This window comes from Pristiophorus japonicus, unplaced genomic scaffold, assembly GCF_044704955.1.
Source record: "Pristiophorus japonicus isolate sPriJap1 unplaced genomic scaffold, sPriJap1.hap1 HAP1_SCAFFOLD_538, whole genome shotgun sequence".
In the NCBI taxonomy this organism is placed as follows: Eukaryota; Metazoa; Chordata; class Chondrichthyes; family Pristiophoridae; genus Pristiophorus; species Pristiophorus japonicus.
The window spans coordinates 287,784-312,351 of NW_027254445.1; the positions used below are offsets into that span (position 1 = coordinate 287,784).

Consider the following 24,568-nt stretch of genomic DNA (forward strand, 5'->3'; position numbering starts at 1 on the left):
ATGGGATCCAGAAAAGGAAGTTGTGTGGTCAGCAGTTTAGTGGGAATGGGTTTGATGGGGCAGCATGTGGCTTATGTGGACTAGATTGGGTCGGAGGGGGCACGAGGGAAGATCAGAGAACAATTAGAGGGCTGGGCCAGGGAGGATCCTGGTGGGCTAGGGGTAGGGAGGGAAGTGGCAGGGGCAGCTGAATGGATGGTCACAATCTTAGAGACAAAGACGTTCATGAGCTCCTCACACTTGTTGTTGAAGGTGAGGGTGGAGGAGACAGGAGAGAGGGGTTTAAGAAGACGGTTAACAGTAGAGAAAAGAAGCTGGAGGGTTTATCTTTACATTGCAAAATGATTCTGGAATAGTGAGTGATTTTGGCAGACCAGAGCAGGACCCGATAGTTCTTTATGTGGCCCAGCCAGATCTGGTGGTGAATGGTGAAACCAGTTGTCCGCTTTACCCGTTCAAGTCTGCGTACCTTGTACTTAAGGGAGTGAGGATGAGGGCTGTACCATGGGAACGGCCAGGGTGAGAGACAGTACTGGTTTTATTCGGGCCTCGGGTGCCAAAGGTTGTGGTGAGGTTGTTGTGGAGCAGATCGGTGACTGCAGGAATGTCGTGGTGAATGGAGGGCCAAAGGCTGGACTGTTGGGATTTTGGACTTGCAGTTGTGAAAGTTTTTTTTCTAAGGCAGACACAAAAGAAAGTAGGTTTGGGGGTGGGGAGGGAGCAGGATGTCGGGGGAGAGCGATGCAAAGAAGTGGTCAGAAATGGTCTTATCTGTGATTGAGACGATGGGAGTCGCAAGGCTACATGAGATGGCAAGGACACGTGTATTGCCTTGAAACTTCTTCAGCAGTCCCTCGGAGTCGAGAATGACTTGCTTCCACACTAATGAGTTCTCAAATGAATGATGAGTCCAATGCGGGTCCTACAGTCTCTGTCACAGGTGAGGCAGACGGTGGTTGGAGTGATGGCTGGGTACGGTGCTTGGATTGTCGTGCGCTCCTTCCGCTGTTTGCGCTTGGCTTCTGCGTGCTCCCGGCGAAGAGACTCGAGGTGTTCGGCACCTTCCCGGATGCTTCTCCATTTTGAGCTGTCTTGGGCCAGGGATTCCCAGGTGTCGGTGGGGATGTTGCACTTTTTCAAGGAGGCTTTGAGGGTGTCCTTGAAGAGTTTCCTCTGCCCATTTGGGACTCGCATGCCGTGTTGGAGCTCTGAGCAGAGCACTTGTTTTGAGAGTCTAGTGTCGGGCATGTGGACAATGTGGCCTGTCCATCGAAGCTGATCGAGTGTGGTCAATACTTCGATGCTGGGAATGTTGGCCTGAGCGAGAACACTGACGTTGGTGCACCTAGACTGCCAATGGATTTGCAGGATCTTGCGCAGGCAGTGTTGGTGTGGTACTTCTCCAGTGCTTTGAGGTGCCTGCTGTACATAGTCCATGTCTCTGAAGCATATAGGAGTGCGGGTAGACCACGAGCTTGGTGCCAGGTTTGAGGTCCTGGTCTTCAAACACTCTCTTCCTCAGGCGATCGAAGGCTGCACTGGCACACTGAAGGCGGTGTTGGACTTCATCATCGACGTCTGCCCTTGTTGACAGTGGCCTCCCGAGGTATGGAAAATGGTCCACGTTGTCCAAGGCCTTGTCATGGATCTTGATAATCGGGGGTTAGTACAGTGTGGCGGAGGCAGCTTGGTCGAGGACCTTTGTCTTACGGGTGTTTAGAGCAAGGCTCATACTCTCGTACACTTCGGTGAAGGTGTAGTCGATGGTTTGGATTTCGACCTCCGTGTATGCACAAATGCAAGCGTCGTCTACGTACTGTAATTCAATGACAGAGGTTGGATGAACATGGAGGTGACGGAGTTTGAACAGTTTCCCGTTTGTTCTGTAGATTAGTTTCACTCCAGCAGGGAGCTTATTGAGGGTGAGATGGAGCATTGCAGCAAGGAAGATGGAGAAGAGCGTTGGTGCAATGACACAGCCTTGCTTGACTCCGGTCCACACGTGCATTGGGTCTGTGGTGGATCCATTGGTCACGGCTTGCGTGTCATCGTGAAGCTGGCAGAGGATGGTGACAAACATTTGAGGGCTGACGAATTTGAGGAGGATACTCCATAATCTCTCACGGTTGACAGTGTTGAAGGCCTTTGTGAGGTCAAAGAAGGCCATGTACAGAGGTTGATGCTGCTCCCTGCATTTCTCTTGAACTTGACGCGTGGTGAAGATCATGTCTATTGTGCCCCTTAGTGGCCGGAATCGCATTGTGACTCTGGGAGAGGCTCTTCAGCCACTGGGAGAAAGCGATTGAAGAGGATACTTGCGATGACTTTCCCTGTGGCTCACAACAGGGAAACTCCTCTGTAATTACCACAATCGGACTTGTCACCTTTTTTGAAGATGGTCACGATTACAGCATCTGAGAGCCTCTGGCATGCTCTCCTCCTTCCAAATAAGAGAAATTAGTTCATGGATTCGTGCCAATAGTACTTTTCCACCATGCTTTAGTGCTTCAGCGGGGATTCCATCTGGTCCTGAGACCTTGTTGTTCTTCAGTTGTCGCATGGCCTTTTCAACCTCATGCCGGGCTGGGGTTGTGCTGAGGTGATGGTGGGTAGCATGCTGCAGAATGAAGTCGAGGACATTCATGTCAAAGACAGATTCTTGGTTAAGGAGATCTTCGAATTGTTCCTTCCAGCGGGCACTGACTGCCTCTCTGTCCTTAATGAATATGTCTCCGTTCTTGGCCCACAAGTGGGTTGTACCTTGGGTGCTTGGGCCATAGGTGGTCTTGACTGCGCTAAAGAATCCACGCATGTCGTGGTTGTGGGCTACTTGCTGGATCTCCTGCGCTTTTTCCACCCACCATTTGTTCATTCGGTCACGAGTTTTATTTTGGACATCAACCTTCAGACGTTGATAGAGCTGCTTTCTTGTTCTCGAGTTATGATGCTCTTTGCAGTTCAAGAATGCCTTGCGTTTGTGACTTATTAGCTCCTGGACCTCCTGGTCGTACTCATCGAACCAGTCTTGGTGTTTCCTGGTGGAGTGACCGAGTGTCTCTTCACAGGTGCTAATTATGGAGGCCTTGAGGCGGAGGGGTTTAGGGAGGATATTCCAGAGTTTAGGGCCTCGGCACACAGACTACAGTGGACACTGTGCGTCTCCGGTTCACTGGAAGCCGTCAGGTTGGTTGTGAGATGCTGGCTGAATGGAGCTTTCTTAGCAGGGTCTTTGAGTATTCCAGCATCAATTTCTGTTGCCACCATTGTTTTGGGGCTACATTGTCCATCCAGCAGTTGTCAGTCCTGTCACGGCGCGGGTGATGCACATGTCCTTGTGGTCCCTCACACAAACAATGATGTAGTCTCGCAGATACCAGTGCTTGGAGCCAGGGTGTTGCCATGAGGCCTTGTACTTTGGGTCGCTGGGTTCCCTGATGTAAGGAGAAAATCTATTAGTGGTGTTTGCAGGGCAGGCGTCCCCAGTGGCTGGCATCCTCACCTCATATTCCCTCTTTCTCCCCTGCTGTACCACCTGAAGCTTTTTTAAATCATTCTTTGCAATGTGTGTGTCGCGGCCAAGCCCTGCATTTACTGCCCATCCCCAGCTGCCCTTGAGAAGGTCGTGGTGGGCTGCCTTGTTGGACCGATGTAGTCTGTGTGCCTAGGCCCTAAACTCCGGAATATCCTCCCTAAACCCCTCCGCCTCACTATCTCTCTCTCCTCCTCTGAGACACTCATTGAAACCTACGTGTTTGACCAAGCTTTTGGTCACCTGTCCTAATATCTCCTTATATGGTTCGGTGTCAAATGTTGATAATGCTCCTGTGAAGCACCTTGGGACATTTTACTACATTAATGGTGCTATGTAAATGCAAGTTGTTGCTTTTCAAGGTACTCCCACCGTGCTTTTAGGGAGGGAGTTCCTGGATTGTGACCCAGCAACAATGAATATACATCGAAGTCAGGATGGTGTGTGACTGGAGAAATTGGAGGTGGTGGTGTTCCAATGTCCTTCTAGATGGTGGAGGTCGTGGGATTCGGAAATGCTGCCGAAGAAGCCTTGGTGAGTTGCTGCAGTCCTGCAGTAGTAAGTGTTCACTGCAGACACGGTGTGTCGGTGGTGGAGGGAGTCGTTGTTTAATCTGGGATAGTGAGTTAGTGCTCACTGCAGACACGGTGTGTCGGTGGTGGAGGGAGTCGTTGTTTAATCTGGGATAGTGAGTTAGTGCTCACTGCAGACACGGTGTGTCGGTGGTGGAGGGAGTCGTTGTTTAATCTGGGATAGTGAGTTAGTGCTCACTGCAGACACGGTGTGTCGGTGGTGGAGGGAGTCGTTGTTTAATCTGGGATAGTGAGTTAGTGCTCACTGCAGACACGGTGTGTCGGTGGTGGAGGGAGTCGTTGTTTAATCTGGGATAGTGAGTTAGTGCTCACTGCAGACACAGTGTGTCGGTGGTGGAGGGAGTCGTTGTTTAATCTGGGATAGTGAGTTAGTGCTCACTGCAGACACGGTGTGTCGGTGGTGGAGGGAGTCGTTGTTTAATCTGGGATAGTGAGTTAGTGCTCACTGCAGACACGGTGTGTCGGTGGTGGAGGGAGTCGTTGTTTAATCTGGGATAGTGAGTTAGTGCTCACTGCAGACACGGTGTGTCGGTGGTGGAGGGAGTCGTTGTTTAATCTGGGATAGTGAGTTAGTGCTCACTGCAGACACGGTGTGTCGGTGGTGGAGGGAGTCGTTGTTTAATCTGGGATAGTGAGTTAGTGCTCACTGCAGACACGGTGTGTCAGGGGTGGAGGGAGTCGTTGTTTAATCTGGGATAGTGAGTTAGTGCTCACTGCAGACACAGTGTGTCAGTGGTGGAGGGAGTCGTTGTTTAATCTGGGATAGTGAGTTAGTGCTCACTGCAGACACGGTGTGTCGGTGGTGGAGGGAGTCGTTGTTTAATCTGGGATAGTGAGTTAGTGCTCACTGCAGACACAGTGTGTCAGTGGTGGAGGGAGTCGTTGTTTAATCTGGGATAGTGAGTTAGTGCTCACTGCAGACACGGTGTGTCGGTGGTGGAGGGAGTCGTTGTTTAATCTGGGATAGTGAGTTAGTGCTCACTGCAGACACGGTGTGTCGGTGGTGGAGGGAGTCGTTGTTTAATCTGGGATAGTGAGTTAGTGCTCACTGCAGACACAGTGTGTCGGTGGTGGAGGGAGTCGTTGTTTAATCTGGGATAGTGAGTTAGTGCTCACTGCAGACACGGTGTGTCAGGGGTGGAGGGAGTCGTTGTTTAATCTGGGATAGTGAGTTAGTGCTCACTGCAGACACGGTGTGTCGGTGGTGGAGGGAGTCGTTGTTTAATCTGGGATAGTGAGTTAGTGCTCACTGCAGACACAGTGTGTCAGTGGTGGAGGGAGTCGTTGTTTAATCTGGGATAGTGAGTTAGTGCTCACTGCAGACACGGTGTGTCGGTGGTGGAGGGAGTCGTTGTTTAATCTGGGATAGTGAGTTAGTGCTCACTGCAGACACGGTGTGTCGGGGGTGGAGGGAGTCGTTGTTTAATCTGGGATAGTGAGTTAGTGCTCACTGCAGACACGGTGTGTCGGTGGTGGAGGGAGTCGTTGTTTAATCTGGGATAGTGAGTTAGTGCTCACTGCAGACACAGTGTGTCGGTGGTGGAGGGAGTCGTTGTTTAATCTGGGATAGTGAGTTAGTGCTCACTGCAGACACGGTGTGTCGGTGGTGGAGGGAGTCGTTGTTTAATCTGGGATAGTGAGTTAGTGCTCACTGCAGACACGGTGTGTCGGTGGTGGAGGGAGTCGTTGTTTAATCTGGGATAGTGAGTTAGTGCTCACTGCAGACACGGTGTGTCGGTGGTGGAGGGAGTCGTTGTTTAATCTGGGATAGTGAGTTAGTGCTCACTGCAGACACAGTGTGTCGGTGGTGGAGGGAGTCGTTGTTTAATCTGGGATAGTGAGTTAGTGCTCACTGCAGACACGGTGTGTCGGTGGTGGAGGGAGTCGTTGTTTAATCTGGGATAGTGAGTTAGGGCTCACTGCAGACACGGTGTGTCGGTGGTGGAGGGAGTCGTTGTTTAATCTGGGATAGTGAGTTAGTGCTCACTGCAGACACGGTGTGTTGGTGGTGGAGGGAGTCGTTGTTTAATCTGGGATAGTGAGTTAGTGCTCACTGCAGACACGGTGTGTCGGTGGTGGAGGGAGTCGTTGTTTAATCTGGGATAGTGAGTTAGTGCTCACTGCAGACACGGTGTGTCGGAGGTGGAGGGAGTCGTTGTTTAATCTGGGATAGTGTCGAGCTTTGAGTGTTGTTGTAGCTGCACAACAGTGGAATTTTGAGTGATATGGCCGAGGCTGGTCCAGCCCATTCTTTATCTTTGTATCTGTCTCTCTCTCCCAAAAAATTGTGATTCTCTGTCAAAAATGTATATCTGGAATTTGGAAACTGAGATAACAACAACTTGCATTTATATCGCGCCTTCATGTAGAAAAATGTTCCAATGTGCTTCACAGGAGTGTAATCAGACAAGAGTTGACATCGAGCCACTAAAGAAGGCAGGTGATCAAACACTTGGTCAAAGAGGTCGGCTTTTAGCAGCATCTTGAGGAGAGAGAGGTGGAGAAGTGAAGAGATTTGGGAAGGAAAATTAGGGCCTAGACGGCTGAACCAATGTTTGGGGGAAGAGAATGAGGATGCACAAGAGGCCAAATTTGGAGGAACGTAGAGGCCTCGGAGGGTTATAGAGTTGTAGGAGGTTACAGAGGAAGGGATGGGCGAGGCCACGGAGAGATTTAAACACAAGGATGAGAATTTTAAATTTGAGGTGTTGGTGACTGGGAGCTAATGTTGGTCAGCGATGAATGGGACTAGTGCGAGTTTGGCTAAGGGCAGCAGAGTTTTGGATGAGTTCAAGTTTATGGAGGGTGGAAGATGTGAGGCAGGCCAGGAGAGTGTTGGAATAGTTGTGTCTGTAGGGAACAAGAGCATGGGTGAGGGTTTCAGTCGCAGATCGGCAGGGGCAGAGACGGGCGATATTACAGAAGTGAAAGAAGGCGGTCTAAGTGTTCCCAGATCACAAGCTCACAATTTCCTCTCCAGTAAAATTGTGAAAACACAGTAACAAGGAGGAACTCTCAAAATCATTTGTTCTTGTCCTCTCTTATTTGTGACATTTGTAACCAGACTGATTGTACTGGCTGCCTTAAATGTCACTGTGCACAGCCCAAGTGACCATCAGCAGGGGTGGGTGTTATCCCCAGTTTAAAGTGTATGTACACACGTCATCAAACCCACAAACAAAGCCGCTCTTTCAAAAATGGTCAATCCATAAATAATCTGCAGCGGTTTTATTTACACTGCCTCCTTAATGACACTTCCGTAACAGGAATAGATTTTGGTCCTTCATACACGTGATTGGCATCCAAAACCGGGCCATGAACAACCTCTTCTGCTAAAACTGGTCGAATTATTTTTAGAAGCCGTACCACAACAGGAAAATGCCCAACCAGGGTATTTCCTGTAAATGCTGACCTGATCTCCTATAATAAGTGGTAATGTTAAGAATGTAGGAAGAATTAGGGATGAATTATACATAATCTACAACGCACACAGGCCCTGTGGCCCAATGGGTCCGCGCCGGTGTTGATACACCACACAAGCTCCTCCCACTCGAATTACCATCAGCCGTGGCTCAGTGGGTAGCACTCTCTCGGTGGGAGGGGCCAGGAGTGAGCAGGTACTGCTGGTTGTTTGATTAATGCTGGGGGTTGGAGTGAGTTTGTAAAAAGTTGCTGTTGAGTTTTGGGGATATTTTTTTCCGGTTTTGGGGCCTTTTTGGCCCATAAACAGCAGCCAGATGTGCTGGGCCCCTCAGAGAACAATGTTCCCAGGATGCATTTAATCAGGGGAGAAAATGTTGGGGGAAGGGAGAATAAAAGACCCAAAGATTTGGGCCGGAACCCCAGGAGATTTGGAAAAGAAAACACGGTGGTGGTTCAGTGCAAGGATAAGGAGATACGAGCTTGGGACATTATCCAGGCAGTACATGAGGACTGCGGTGAGAGAAGCTGCTTTGCCTGCTGACCAAAGCCCAATGTTGGGTTTGAGGTCTCGGTCAGTGGCTGAGAGGAGGTGGGAAGACTTTTACTGAGTTTGAAGGTTGGTGATAAGTTCTTGGATGTATCTCTGCTGTACTCTGAAGAGGTGATGGTCTCATTCTTAAACCTGACGTTTTATATTGCGGGCGATGTGCTAATAAAAAAGTTGGAGTCGTGGGACACTAAAATTTGCTCGGCAATAAAGAGGAGATACTCTCCAGGAACGCGGGAAGCAGGTGGAACCCGTTCTGTAAAGATGTGCTTCCCAGAGGGGATGATGTCATTACCCTGCAACATGAAATTTGAGACAATGGAAGGACTGCAGTACTTCCGGGTACTGCATGGTAACCAGGTGAAGATTTGCTATTATTGTCTCGGACACGACCAGCTTGGAAGAAGCTGTCCAGACCTGTACTGCTATAACTGCGGTGAATCTGGACACATTGCTTGGAGCTGCAAGCCAGAGAGCTGTGGGGTGTGTCACAAAGGCCCCACCCTCTGAGTGTGAGGCAGAAGGAAGCCCCTTGAGTGACGAGGAGATGGGAGAATGAGCAGGAGGTGTGAGTGGAGTGGCTGGAGGAGCAGAGCAGGCGGAGGACACTGCTGGCGAACGGAATGAGAAAAGAGCACAAGAAGAGGCAGAAAATTGCGGAGCAGAGAACAGGACGGAGATGGTGGAAAACATACCAAGTGTGGTGGAAAAGGACAAAGACAGCGAGGGGCAGCATGGGTCAAGGGCAGAGTCGAGCCATAATACGGCTCAGCTCCCCTAAGGAATCGGGTGTCCGTGGGGGGAGCGGAGGTGGGAACGGGGTAAGTGTAAGTACTCCAAAGAAAGGCGGGGAGTCAGATATCCTGGGGAGCAGGAGGGGGCAAAACAAGGAGAGGGTGCAAGAGGCAGGAGTCTTAAAGGGGCAGCAGGACAACGAGTGGGGAGACAAAGAAGCCAAAAGGGAGCAAGATAGGTGAAGACGCACCATTGTCCCAGAGAGAGAAGAAACGGGGAGCAAGGGTCAGTGGTGGAGCTGAGGCCGAAGGGAGCGGCACTGTTGGAGAAACCACGATAGCAGGAAGACTGTCGAAGGGACATTATATAAGAACACAAGAAATAGGAGCAGGAGTCGGCCATACGGCCCCTCGAGCCTGCTCCGCCATTTAATACCATCATGGCTGAGATAAACCGAGACACTGTCTGCTCTCAGGTGGACGTAAAAGCTCCTCTGGCACCATTTCAAAGAAGAGCAGGGGAGTTATCCCCTGTCCTCGCCAATATTTATCCCTCAATCAACAACAAAAACAAATTATCTGGTCATTATTGGCTGCCCCGTTTCCCACATTACAACAGTGACTACACTCCAAAAGTACTACAGTGGTTGTAAAGCGCTTTGAGACGTCTGGTGCTCGTGAAAGGCGCTATATAAATGCAGGTCTTTCTTTGTGTGAATATGTTTTTTCCAGAGGACGGCCCACTTGCTCTTGTTATTCGTTCCTCTTTATGTGGTTTGTACTTGAGCTGTGAGAACCCTGTAAGGAAGTTCAGTGACAATCAGCTATCTCTGAAACATCGACGGTAGCATATTATACAGTGTGTGAATGAACAGGAATTTCATCTTTTAAAAATAATTAATTTGAAATGTTTGGCCCGAGGCTCACAGCCGTGACTCTGACCCTCTGTGTTGCAGTGGGTAAGTAAATGTCCAGAGTGGGGTCACCCAACCTGGGTTTGGTTTCATATGATCACATTTCTGAGTTTGATTTCGCGATTGTTGCCGGGTGGTGTGAGTCAGGTATTTTGCAGTCAGATATTTATGTTTAAGAATTGAGATATGTTGGGATTTCTCATGGTTCAGTGGACAAATACCCGGTAAGATGTGACACTGAGCCACACTGCCCAGTTATCCCACTCCTGGTCTGTGTGTGTGACTGCTGGGGTGTGGAGACCAATAGGATCAACTGCTCTTCCAGGCTGAGAAGCCATCCACGATGTATTGTTCAGATTCACTTGTGAAGAACAGGCGTTGGGTGAGCTATCAGTAGGCTGGCCCCTCCTGTGAGGTAAGAGACAGTATTATACTAAAAGCAAAGGCTGACACAAATGAAAAGCAATGTGGAAATAAAGCAACAAAGGGATACAAAGAAAGTAAGAGCTGCATAAAGGAATACAGAAAAAACTGGTGAAAATTATCAAAGCAAACAGCAGAAGTTATCAACAACAACAACTGGTATTTATATAGCACCTTTAATGTAGTGAAACTTCCCAAGGGGCTTCACAGGAGTATTATGAGAGATAAAATTTGACACCAAGCTGCATAAGCAGAAATTAGTGCAGGTGATCAAAAGCTTGGTCAAAGAGGTATGTTTTAAGGATTGTCTTGAAGGAGGAAAGAGAGGCGGAGAGGTTTAGGCAGGGAGTTCCAGAGCTTGGGGCCCAGGCAACAGAAGGCACGGCCACCAATGGTGGAGCGATTATAATCAGGGATGGGCAAGAGGGCAGAATTAGAGAAGCACAAACATCTCGGGGGACTGTATGGCAGGAGGAGATTACAGAGATAGGGAGGGGCGAGGCCATGGAAGGATTTGAAAACAAGGATGAGAACTTTGAAATCGAGGCATTGCTTCACCGGAAGCTAATGTAAGTCAGCGAGCTCAGGGGTGATGGGTGAGTGGGACTTGGTGCGAGTTAGGACACGGACAGCCGAGTTTTGGATCACCTCTAGTTTACGTAGGGCCGAATGTGGAGGCCGGCTAGGAGTGCTTTGGAATAGTCAAGTCACGAGGTGACAAAGGCACTGATGGGTGTTTCAGTTTATTTAGAGAAAGGGAGTGGTTGAAGGGGAATGTGGGCCCAATAAAGACAGATACAGGCGAGACTATAATAGATTATAAGGGCATGGCAGACTTGGGCAATGGAAACTGCATCCATTTAGAAGAATTTACTGGAGTTAATGCATGTAAAAAATGTCACTGTGTAAATATTGTGACTGAAGAGAGACAGATCTCCAGGACCTGCTGGTTACCACCCCGGATATTAAAAGAAACCAGTGAGGAAATTGTAGATGTGTTTGTCATTGTTTTCCAGAATCCTCTAGAATCAGGAATTATGTCCTTGGTCTGGAAAATTGCAAATGGTGCTCCATATTTGAAGAAGGGAGGAGGCAGAAAGCAAGTAACTACTGACCTGTCAGTTTAATGTCAGTTGTGGGGAAGTTGCTGGAATAGATCACCAGGGACAGAGTGACCGAGCACGTGGACAAGTCTGAGCTGATCAAAGAGAGCCAGCACGGATTGTGAAGACTAGGTCATGTCTGGTTCATCGAGCTGAATGTGTTTCGGAGCTCACTCACATGGTGGATAGGGGAGTGTCTACGGATGTGGCCTGCATGAACTTCCAGAAAGATCAGGTTCCTGACAGATTATCAAACATGAGAAGGCATGGAATTGAAGGGGACTCAGTGACATGTGTTGGTCATTGGTTGAGAGATAGGAGACAGTGACAGGTACTCTGATTAGCAGGATGTGACAAGTGGTGTTTCCCAGGGATCGGGACTGGGGCCTCAGCTCTTCACCATATTTATTAGTGATTTGGATGGAGGGACAGAGTTGTACATCCAAGATGGCACTGAGTTGGAGACACAGTAAGTTGTGCAGATGGGAACAGGAAGTTACAAAGGTACAGAGACAGACTCAGTGAGAGGGCAAAACTGGCAGGTGGGGTTTATTAGAGGGAAATGTGAGGTCATCCATTTTGGATCCAAGAAAGACAAATCGGAATATTTTTGAATGTGTTTTACTTGTATGGGGTGTTTGTGAACATCATTGAGTGGGATACACCTATTTATGTGTCTCTATCTATACAGCAATCTATATTAAAATTCAGGCACCAGTGGACTTTAAGCAGGAATTTTTAAAAGAACATAAACTGATTATATTATACAAATATATATTAATTAAGTGCCGTAGCAAATTAAGATCCTCTTTCTTAGCTGAAACCACCTTTAGTGTTTTGAACTTGCCTTGTAGTCAGCAAATACACGAGGATGGGTCACTGCTTTGAAATGTAAATCGCTGGTGAAACTAGTGAAAGTGGGTTACATAGAAACATAGAAAATATGTGCAGGATTAAGCCATACGGCCCTTCGAGCCTGCACCACCATTCAATAAGATCATGGCTGATCATTCACCCCAGTATCCCTTTCCTGATTTCTCTCCATACCACTTGATCCCTTTCGCCATAAGGGCCATATCCAACTCCCTCTTGAATATATCTAACGAACTGGTATCAACAACTCTCTGCAGAAGAGAATTCCACAGGTTAACAACTCTCTGAGAGAAGAAGTTTCTCCTCACCTCGGTTCTAAATGGCTTACCCCTTATCCTTAGACTATGACGCCTGGTTCTGGACTTTCCCAACATCGGGAACATTCTTCCTACATCTAACCTGTCCAGTCCCATCAGAATTTTATATGTTTCTATGAGATCCCCTCTCATTCTTCTAAACTCCAGTGAATACAGGTCCAGTTGATCCAGTCTCTCCTCATATGTCAGTCCTGCCATCCCGGGAATCAGTCTAGTGAACCTTCGCTGCACTCCCTCAATAGCAAGAATGTCCTTCCTCAGATTAGGAGACCAAAACTGAACACAATATTCCAGGTGAGGTCTCACCAAGGCCCTGCACAGCTGCAACAAGAACTCCCTGCTCCTATACTCAAATCCACTAGCTATGAAGGCCAACATACCATTTGTCCTCTTCACCACCTGCTGCACCTGCCGACTAACCTTCAATGACTGATGTACATGACACCCAGGTCTCGTTGCACCTCCCCTTTTCCTAATCTGCCGCCATTCAGATAATATTCTGCCTTCGTGTTTTTGGCACTAAAATGGACAACCCCACATTTATCCACATGATACTGCATCCATCATGTATTTGCCCACTCACCTAACCTGTCCAAATCACCCTGCAGCCTCTTAGCATCCTCCTCACAGCTCACACTGCCACCCAGCTTAGTGTCATCTGCAAACTTGGAGATATTACACTCAATTCCTTCATCTAAATCATTGATATATATATTGTAAATAGCTGGGGTCCCAGCACTGAGCCCTGCGGCACCCCACTAGTTACTGCCTGCCATTCTGAAAAGGACCCATTTATCCTGACTTTCTGCTTCCTGTCTGCCAACCAGTTCTCTATCCACATCAATACATTACCCCCAATACCATGTGCTTTAATTTTGCACACCAATCTCTTGTGTGGGACCTTGTCAAAAGCCTTTTGAAAGTCCAAATACACCACATCCACTGGTTCTCCCTTGTCCACTTTACTAGTTACACTTCTCAAAAAATTCTAAAAGATTTGTCAAGCATGATTTCCCTTTCATAAATCCATGCTGACTTGGACCAATCCTGTCACTGCTTTCCAAATGCACTGCTATTTGATCTTTAATAATTGATTCCAACATTTTCCCCATGACTGATGTCAGGCTAACTGGTCTATAATTACCTGTTTTCTCTCTCCCTCCTTTTTTAAAAAGTGGTGTTACATTAGCTACCCTCCAGTCCATAGGAATTGATCCAGAGTCGATAGACTGTTGGAAAATGATCACCAATGCATCCACTATTTCTAGGGCCACTTCCTTAAGTGCTCTGGGATGCAGGCCCCGGGTATTTATCGGCCTTCAATCCCATCAATTTCTAAAACACAATTTCCTGACTAATCAGGATTTCCTTCAGTTCCTCCTTCTCCCTAGACCCTCGGTCCCCTTGTATTTCCAGAAGGTTATTTGTGTCTTCCTTCGTGAAGACAGAACCAAAGTATTTGTTCAATTGGTCTGCCATTTCTGTGTTCCCCATTATAAATTCACCTGAATCCGACTGCAAGGGACCTACGTTTGTCTTCACAAACTTTTTTCTCTTCACTTGTCTATAGAAGCTTTTGCAGTCAATTTTTATGTGCCCAGCAAGCTTCCTCTCAATCTCTATTTTCCCCCTCCTTATTAAAACCTTTGTCCTTCTCTGCTGAATTCTAAATTTCTCCTGGTCCTCAGGTTTGCTGCTTTTTCTGGCCAATTTATATGCATCTTCCTTGGATTTAACACTGTCCTTAATTTCCCTTGTTAGCCACGGTTGAGCTCCCTTCCCCGTTTTATTTTTACCCCAGACAGGGATGTACAATTGTTGAAGTTCATCCATGTGATCTTTAAATGTTTGCCATTGCCTATCCACCATCAATCCTTTTAAGTATCATTCGCCAGTCTATTCTAGCCAATTCACGTCTCATACCATCGAAGTTACCTTTCCTTAAATTCAGAACCCTAGTCTCTGAATTAACTTTGTCACTTTCCATCTTAATAAAGAATTCAACATATTATGGCCACTCTTTCCCAAGGGGCCTCGAGCAACAAGATTGTTAATTAGTCCTTTCTCGTTACACATCACCCAGTCTAGGATGGCCAGCCCTCTAGTTGTTCTTCGACATATTGGTCTGGAAAACCATCCCTAATACACTCCAGGAAATCCTCCTCCACCGTACTGTACCTGTTTGGTTAGCCCAATCTATATGTAGATTAAAGTCGCCCATGATAACTGCTGAATCTTTATTGCATGCATCCCTAATTTCTTGTTGGTGTTGTCCCCAAACTCACTACTACTGTTTGGTGGTCTGTCCACAACTCCCACTAGCGTTTTCTGCCCTTTAGTATTCCGCAGCTCTACCCATACAGATTCCAGATCATCTAAGCCAATGTCCTTCCTTACTATTGCATTCACTCCTTCTCTAACCAGCAATGTTACCCTACCTCCTTTTCCTTTCTGTCTATCCTTCCTGAATGTTGAATACCCCTGAATGTTGAGTTCCCAGCCTTGGTCACTCTGGGGCCATGTCTCCATAATCCCAATTATATCATATTCGTTAATAGCTGCCTGAGCAGTTAATTCATCCACCTTATTACGAATACTCCTCGTATTGAGGCACAGAGCCTTCAGCCTTGTCTTTTTAACACTCTTTGTCCCTTTAGACTTTTGCTGTAATGTGGCCCTTTTTGATTTTTGCCTTTGGTTTCTCTGCCCTCCACTTTTATTTTTTCTTCTTTCTATTTTTTCCTTCTCCCACCATTTTATTTCCCTGTCTCCCTGCATAGGTTCCCATCCCCCTGCCATATTAGTTTAACCACTCCCAAACAGCACTAGCAAACACTCCCCCTCGGACATTGGTTCCTGTCCTGCCCAGGTGCAGACCGTCCGGTTTGTACTGGTCCCACCTCCCCCAGAACCGGTTCCAATGTCCCAGGAATTTGAATCCCTCCCTGCTGCACCACTCCTCAAGTCACGTATTCATCTGAGCTATCCTGTGATTACTACTCTGACTAGCATGTGGCACTGGTAGCAATCCTGAGATTACTACCTTTGAGGTCCTGCTTTTAATTTAACTCCTAGCTCCCTAAATTCAGCTTGTAGGACTTCATCCCATTTTTTACCTATATCGTTGGTAGCTATATGCACCACGACAACTGGCTGTTCACCCTCCCCCTCCAAAATGTCCTGCAGCCGCTCTGAGACATCCCTGACCCTTGCAAGGAGGCAACATACCATCCTGGAGTCTCGATTGCGGCCACAGAAACGTCTATCTATTCCCCTTACAATAGAATCCCCTACCACGATAGCTCCTGCACTCTTCTTCCTGCCCTCCTGTGCAGCAGAGCCATCCATCATGCCATGAACTTGACTGCTGCTGCCTTCCCCTGATGACTCATACCCCCCCAATAGTACCCAAAACGCTGTGTCTGTTTTGCAGGGAGATGACCACAGGGGAGCCCTGCACTATCTTCCTTCCACTGCTCTGCCTGATGGTCACCCATTCCTTATCTGCCTGAGTAACCTTTGCCTGCGCTGTGACCAACTCACTAAATATACTATTCATGACATCCTCAGCATCGCAGATGCTCCAGAGTGAATCCATGCGCAGCTCCAGTGCCGCAATGCGGTCTGTCAGGTGCTGCAGCAGGATATACTTCCTGCACATGTAGTCGTCAGGGACACTGGAAGCATCCCTGGCTTCCCACATAGCACAGGGGGAGCATGACATGTGTCTGAGCTTTCCTACCATGACTTAACCCTTAGATTAACTTAATTTGGCAACAATGTCAAAGGTAACCTACTGATAAGGAAATACAAGGAAGAAAAAAAGATTAAATACTCACCAATCCACCAGCCAATCACTTACCCGCTTGGCTGTGATGTCGCCCTTTGATTTCTTTCTACTTCTTTGTTTACCTTCTGCCTCTGCACCAGATAGTCTCCCGACTCACCGGTCCTCGAACTCCTGCTGCCTATCGAAATCTCGGGCCTTTTATAGGCCTCCCGACTCACCGCTCCTCGAACTCCTGCTGCCTATCGAAATCTCGGGCCTTTTATAGACCTCCCAACTCACCGCTCCTCGAAGTCTCGCTGTCTCTCGAACTCTCGGGCCTTTTATAGGCTCCTGACTCACCGCTCCTCGAACTCCCGCTGCCTCTCGAACTCTCGGGCCTTTTATAGGCTCCTGACTCACCGCTCCTCGAACTCCCGCTGCCTCTCGAACACTCGGGCCTTTTATAGGCCTCCCGACTCACCGCTCCTCGAACTCCCGTTGCCTGTTGAACTCTCGGGCCTTTTTCTAGTGTCGGGGGCAGGAAGCAGTGGCAGCAAAGGTAAGAAGGGATATTAGTTCACCAGTGCCAGCTGCTCCCTTCCTTTATTGATTTGTTGCTAGCCCATTCTCTCTCAATTCACCAATGTTGCTGTTAATCCATTCATCTGCTGATGTGCCTGCTGCTTCAGGAATTGATTTCCGTGTGTCCATGGCTCTGGAGTTGGTTCAGTTCTCACTGTCCCACTAACTTACTGATTTGTTGGTATTGCCACTGCTCCCATTTATTCACTGATGCTCACAACTCCATTCGTTTTCTAACCAGAATTTGGGGTTTGCAGTTCTCCGTGTGTTTAATCCGGTCCGCCAATACTTGGAGAAGCCGGGCTCCCCCTCGCTGTTTGCCGAGTGTGTTTGTGGCTGCCCAAATCCAATTGTGGGCTGCAGCCCGACCCATTCAATGAGAACAACTTGTATTTATAGTGCCTTTAACGTAATAAACCCTCACAAGGCGCTTCTCAGGAACGGTATCAGACACAATTTGACACCGAGCCACATAAACAGATATTAAGCCAGGTGAAGAGATCGGGTTTAAGGAGTGACCAAAAGGAAGTAGAGACGGAGAGGTTTAGGGAGGGAATGCCACAGCTTCGGGCCCAGACAGCTGAAGGCACGGCCACCAGAATGGTGGGGCGAAGGAAGTGGGGGATGCACAAGAGGCCAGAATTGGAGTGCAGAGTTCCCGGAGGGTTGAAGGGCTGGAGGAGGTTACAGAGATAGGGAAAGGGCAAGGCCGTGGAGAGATTGTAAACTCACTACCTGACTGATTTCATTTCCTCGAGTGGTTGAGTCTGAAGTGAGCACTCGTACCTACCCACCCAACACATTTACAATCACCCAATTGATATTTTTGGCCGAACCGACCCCCCAGACTCCTCGTTAGCTGTTGTTGGGCCTTGAGCCTACTTGAGGCTGATTGGCCTATGTTGCAATCCAGATGAACTCGAAGCACACCCCAGGACTCGCTTATCAGGCACTAAACGGCCACCTACGCTTATTTAACGGAACTGGCGCCAGCACCATTAGCATACTCGAGGGTCCTAGCGCCTGCTTTAGGCGGCCGTCCCGAATGCCTGAAAATCTTCTGGGGCCATTGGATGTTTTCAGGTGCTCTTGGGGTGAAGGGCAGACCCTGGGAAATTGGTCATTCTTGCTCCTGTTTTCCGTCTGGATAATGGGCGCAACGATGACCAATTTCTCACCCAATATTTCTCCAAAGCAAACAATCTCAGGCTGTTCAAACTCTCCTCATAGCCTCAGGTGCCTGAAGACAGAAACTTTTCTTTCACAGCCATAGTTCCCCAGCCTGTTTTGAAATAACGATGTTTTCAGTGATTGCCGTCCAAGATAACTATTAAGCAATTCATTAATAAGAGGAAGTTGAGTAACAGAAGCAAGGACATCCTTGGGGCTCAGTGCAATAAACCACATTGTGGAGTCTTGCTGGGACCCAAATTCCTCTTTATTTTTAAAGCTCAGATTTTAACCAACAGGCCATCTCTTGGAGCAGGGGGAGTCAGTTAGTAACTCTGCCCTCCCCATGTCTCCCAGGAGTTAATGCCCAGTTAATGGACATGTGAGAAACTGTGCAACACCACATATCCCATCCGGCATTGCAAACCCATTTAAAGTAGTTCCAAACTTCTGTGTTTTTAAAATATTTTTCTATTTGTGACATTCAGAGTGAAGCATTTTAGAGCCACCGGTTTCTTTCTCCTTTTCTCCCCCTTCACATTACTGTGGCCGCAACCGAGACTCCAGGATGGTATGTTGCCTCCCTGGTGCAAGGGTCAAGGATGTCTCGGAGCGGGTGCAGGACATTCTGAAAAGGGAGGGCGAACAGCCAGTTGTCGTGGTGCACATTGGTACCAACGATATAGGTAAAAAAAGGGATGAGGTCCTACAAGACGAATTTAAGGAGCTAGGAGCTAAATTAAATTAATAAAACGTAGGACCTCAAAAGTAGTAATCTCGGGATTGCTACCACTGCCATGTGCTAGTCAGAGTAGGAATCGCAGGATAGCTCAGATGAATACGTGGCTTGAGCAGTGGTGCAGCAGGGAGGGATTCAAATTCCTGGGGCATTGGAACCGGTTCTGGGGGAGGTGGGACCAGTACAAACCGGATGGTCTGCACCTGGGCAGGACCGGAACCAATGTCCTAGGGGGAGTGTTTGCTAGTGCTGTTGGGGAGGAGTTAAACTAATATGGCAGGGGGGTGGGAACCAATGCAGGGAGACAGAGGGAAACAAAATGGAGACAAAAGCAAAAGACAGAAAGGAGATGAGTAAAAGTGGAGGGCAGAGAAACCCAAGGCAAAAAACAAAAAGGGCCACTGTACAGCAAAATTCTAAAGGGTCAAAGTGTAATAAAAAGGCAAGCATGAAAGCTCGGTGCCTCAATGCAAGGAGTATTCGGGACCCAGGAGAGGGCTCTGAGCTAGTTAGAATGGGTGAGAGCTCAGATGAACAGGGCCCTAAGAAAGAATTCAAAAGGCAGGAGGCAACAGAGCAGAGTAGCACTGGGGTAAGTGTAAACCACAAGGTGATAGGAAGAGACAATATGTATGAATATAAAGGGGCTGCAGGAGGGGTCAAAACTACAAATCATGGTTTAAAAACTAGTATTAAAACACTCTACCTAAACGCACGCAGCATTCAAAATAAAGTAAATGAGTTGACGGCACAAATCATTACAAATGGGTATGATTTGGTGGCCATTACAGAAATGTAGTTGCAAGTTGGCCAAGACTGGGAATTAAACATACAGGGGTATCTAACAATTCGGAAAGATAGACAAGAAGGGAAAGGAGGTGGGGTAGCTCTGTTAATAAAGGATGATATCAGGGCAGTTGTGAGAGACGATATTGGCTCTAATAAACAAAATGTTGAATCATTGTGGGTGGAGATTAGAGATAGCAAGGGGAAAAAGTCACTGGTGGGGTTAGTTTATAGGCCCCCAAATAATAATTTCACGGTGGGGCGGGCAATAATCAAGGGAATAATGGAGGCATGTGAGAAAGGAACGGCAGTAATCATGGGGGATTTTAACCTACATATCGATTGGTCAAATCAAATCGCACGGGGTAGCCTTGAGGAGGAATTCATAGAATGCATACGGGATTGTTTCTTAGAACAGTATGTTACAGAACCTACAAGGGAGCAAGCGATCTTAGATCTGGTCCTGTGTAATGAGACAGGAATAATAAACGATCTCCTAGTAAAAGATCCTCTCGGAATGAGTGATCACAGTATGGTTGAATTTGTAATACAGATTGAGGATGAGGAAGTAGTGTCTCAAACGAGCGTACTATTCTTAAACAAAGGGGACTACAGTGGGATGAGGGCAGAGTTGGCTAAAGTAGACTGGAAACACAGACTAAACGGTGGCACAATTGAGGAACATTGAATGACTTTTAAGGAGCTCTTTCATAGTGCTCAACAAAAATATGTTCCAGTGAAAAAGAAGGGCGGTAAGAGAAGGGATAACCAGCCGTGGATAACCAAGGAAATAAAGGAGAGTATCAAATTAAAAACCAATGCATAGAAGGTGGCCAAGGTTAGTGGGAAACCAGAAGATTGGGAAAATTTTAAACGACAGCATAGAATGACTAAGAAAGCAATAAAGAAAGGAAAGATAGATTACGAAAGTAAACTTGCGCAAAACATAAAAACAGATAGTAAAAGCTTTTACCGATATATAAAAAGGAAAAGAGTGACTAAAGTAAATGTTGGTCCCTTAGAAGATGAGAAGGGGGATTTAATAATGGGAAATGTGGAAATGGCTGAGACCTTAAACAATTATTTTGCTTCGGTCTTCACAGTGGAAGACACAAAAACCATGCCAAAAATTGCTGGTCACGGGAATGTGGGAAGGGAGAACCTTGAGACAATCACTATCACTAGGGGAGTAGTGTTGGACAGGCTAATGGGACTCAAGGTAGACAACTTTGAAATGCATCCCAGGGTATTAAAAGAGATGGCGGAAGTTATAGCAGATGCATTCGTTATAGTCTACCAAAATTCTCTGGACTCTGGGGAGGTACCAGCGGATTGGAAAGCAGCTAATGTAACGCCTCTGTTTAAAAAGGGGGGCAGACAAAAGGCAGGTAACTATAGGCCGGTTAGTTTAACATCTGTAGTGGGGAAAATGCTTGAAGCTATCATTAAGGAAGAAATAGCAGGACATCTAGATAGGAATAGTGCAATCAAGCAGACGCAGCATGGATTCATGAAGGGGAAATCATGTTTAACTAATTTACTGGAATTCTTTGAGGAGATAACGAACATGGTGGATAGAGGTGTACTGATGTATGTGGTGTATTTAGATTTCCAAAAGGCATTCGATAAGGTGCCACACAAAAGGTTACTGCAGAAGATAAAGGTACGCGGAGTCAGAGGAAATGTATTAGCATGGATAGAGAATTGGCTGGCTAACAGAAAGCAGAGAGTCGGGATAAATGGGTCCTTTTCGGGTTGGAAATCGGTGGTTAGTGGTGTGCCACAGGGATCTGTGCTGGGACCACAACTGTTTACAATATACATAGATGACCTGGAAGAGGGGACGGAGTGTAGTGTAACAAAATTTGCAGATGACACAAAGATTAATGAGAAAGCGGGTTGTGTAGAGGATACAGAGAGGCTGCAAAGAGATTCAGTTAGGTTAAGCGAATGGGCTAAGGTTTGGCAGATGGAATACAATGTCGGAAAATGTGAGGTCATCCACCTTGAAAAAAAACAGTAAAAGGGAATATTATTTGAATGAGGAGAAATTACAACATGCTGAGGTGCAGAGGGACCTGGGGGTCCTTGTGCATGAATCCCAAAAAGTTAGTTTGCAGGTGCAGCAGGTAATCAGGAAGGCGAATGGAATGTTGACCTTCATTGCGAGAGGGATGGAGTACAAAAGCAGGGAGGTCCTGCTGCAACTGTACAGGGTATTGGTGAGGCCGCACCTGGAGTACTGCGTGCAGTTTTGGTCACCTTACTTAAGGAAGGATATACTAGCTTTGGAGAGGGTACAGAGACGATTCACTAGACTGATTCCGGAGATGAGGGGGTTACCTTATGATGATAGATTGAGTAGACTGGGTCTTTAATCGTTGGAGTTCAGAAGGATGAGGGGTGATCTTACAGAAACATTTGAAATAATGAAAGGGATAGACAAGATAGAGGCAGAGAGGTTGGTTCCACTGGTCGGGGAGACTAGAACTAGGGGGCACAGCCTCAAAATACGGGGGAGCCAATTTAAAACCGAGTTGAGAAGGAATTTCTTCTCCCAGAGGGTTGTGAATCTGTGGAATTCTCTGCCCAAGGAAGCAGTTGAGGCTAGCTCATTGAATGTATTCAAATCACAGATAGATAGATTTTTAACCAATAAGGGAATTACGGGGAGTGGGCGGGTAAGTGGATCTGAGTCCACGGCCAGATCAGCCATGATCTTGTTGAATGGCGGAGCAGGCTCGAGGGGCTAGATGGCCGACTCCTGTTCCTAATTCTTATGATCTTATTATGATCTTATTTCCTCCCCAACCCCCTCCTTTCTAATGATGAAAGCAATGGCCAGATTGCACGTGTGGTGGCCCAGTATCGATGCGGACTTAGAGTCCTGTGTGCACAAATGTAATACATGTTCACAGTTAAGCAGTGCATCCAGGGAGGCGCCACTAAGTTTATGGTCCTGGCCCTCCAAACCGTAGTCTTGGGTCCACGTCGACTGTGCAGGACCATTCTTGGGAAAAATGTTTTTAGCGGTTGTAGATGCGTACTCCAAATGGATTGAATGTGTGATAATGTCGGCAAGCACGTCTGCAGCCAGCATTGAAAGCCTACGGGCAATGTTTGCCATGTACGGCCTGCCTGATGTCCTTGTAAGTGACAATGGGCCGTGCTTTACCAGTGCCGAATTCAAGGAATTCATGACCCGCAATGGGTTCAAACTGACAAGTCTGCCCCGTTTATGCCAGCGTCCAATGGTCAGGCAGAACGAGCAGTTCAAACAATCAAGCAGAGCTTGAAAAGGGTAACTGAAGGTTCACTGCAGACTCGTTTATCCCGAGTCCTGCTTAGTTAACACACAAGACCCCACTTGCTCACTAGGGTCCCTCCCACTGAACTGCTCACGAAAAGGGTCCTTAAGACAAGGCTCTCATTAGTCCACCCTGATCTACACGAACAGGTAGTGAGCAGGCGGCTTCAACAGAATACATATCATGATCGCGCAAATGTGTCATGCGACATTGAAGTAAATGACCCGGCATTTGTGTAACTATGGACAAGATCCCAAGTGGCTTGCTGGCACTGTTTTGGCCAAAGAGGGGAGTAGGGTGTTTGTGGTCAAACTTGCAAATGGAATCACCTGCAGAAAACACTTGGACCAAACCAAACTCAGATTTACGGTCTATCCAGAACAACCCAAAATAGACTCTACCTTTTTCGACCCTCCAACAAACACACAAGTGGCAACCGACCCAGCGGTTGACCACAAAGCAGAACCCATCACCCGCAGCAACCCAGCAAGGTTCACCACCCCCAGCAGCCCAGCAAGGCCAGCTGCGCAGCAACCCAGCGAGGGCCCAACAAACGACTCACCAAGACCAGCATTTACACCGAGACGATCAACCGGGGAAAGGAAGGCCCCAGATCGACTCACATTGTAAATAGTGACACTATTGACTTTTTGGTGTGGGGGGGGGGAAGTGTTGTTATGTATGTAAACCTGTAAATACCATGTCTAACCACCAGGGGGCTTATCCCCTGGAGTCCCAAGGGATCCCCTTGGGAGCACCTGTATATAAGGAGGTCTCACAGGCTGGAGAGGCACTCTGAGACCTGTAATAAAAGACTACAGTCACATTAACTTTGAGCTTGCAGTATCTAGTCTGACTCTTTATTCAAGACATAACAGATATAATTTCCAAACCTGCCACATTGCTGCCACAATTTCTGATCTATGAGGGGGACCCGCATGAATGTCCATTACCCCTGATTAACTTTGAGACCCATCCTGTGCAGAGAGAGCCCATACAGGGTGCGCCAGATGTCTACATCGATGGGGCCTCATATCACATTGAAGGATCCCCCACACCGGGTATGCTGTGGTATTGCCAGAAAGAACCATCCAGCGAAGATGCAACAGGCAATCCTCACAATATGCAGAAATCGCTGCACTTCTAATTGCTGTGAAGGAGACCTCAGATAGACCGGTGAATATTTGGTCTGATAATGCCTATGCATAAACACCATGTTCTCCTTGCCCCTATACCACAAAAATGACTATCGTACGATATATGGCAAGGCCCTGGTCCATGGGCCCTGGTTACGCCTGCTCTGGTCATACCTTGGATAGCGATCCCAGCCCTGCTTCATAGGAAAGGTAGCAGCCCATAGAAAAGGGGGTCCACATAGCGAGGCAAATTCCAGAGCAGACAGAGCCCCCAAGGATGCTGCAATTGATGGGGAGATAGAGGATATAGTTGTTGAGCCCTGCAATGCAGTTAGCAAGGGCTCCCCACAGATCACCTAGATTTAAAATCCCTGCAGCAGCAATACTGGTCATAAGCACCTGGCACGAGGAAGGCAGACCCCTTCCTCAACCAACAGCCTGGGCTCCCAATACCAGACTAGCCACTGACCCTGACTCAGATGAGAAGTTGCTGATGTTCCAAAGAAAGCCGAACGCCTGCCCATGGTGTGTGTTCCACCAGAGATGGGTCAGGAACTGCTCTCCCTCTTTCACTCCCACCCCACAGCAGAGCACTATTCGGCCCTGGTAACCTTCTATAAGG

At 47.6% G+C, this 24,568-nt stretch overlaps 1 protein-coding gene across 1 annotated transcript in view; it reads left to right on the forward strand.

Moving 5' to 3' along the window:
* The first annotated feature begins 9,613 nt into the window (after positions 1–9,613).
* Positions 9,614–24,568, forward strand: part of LOC139254226 (uncharacterized) — a 75,486-nt gene continuing 60,531 nt past the window's right edge. The window contains exon 1 of the mRNA XM_070873655.1: positions 9,614–9,785. Coding sequence (XP_070729756.1) covers positions 9,734–9,785 — 52 coding nt within the window. The 5' untranslated portion in view covers positions 9,614–9,733. The remainder of the gene's footprint in view (positions 9,786–24,568) is intronic.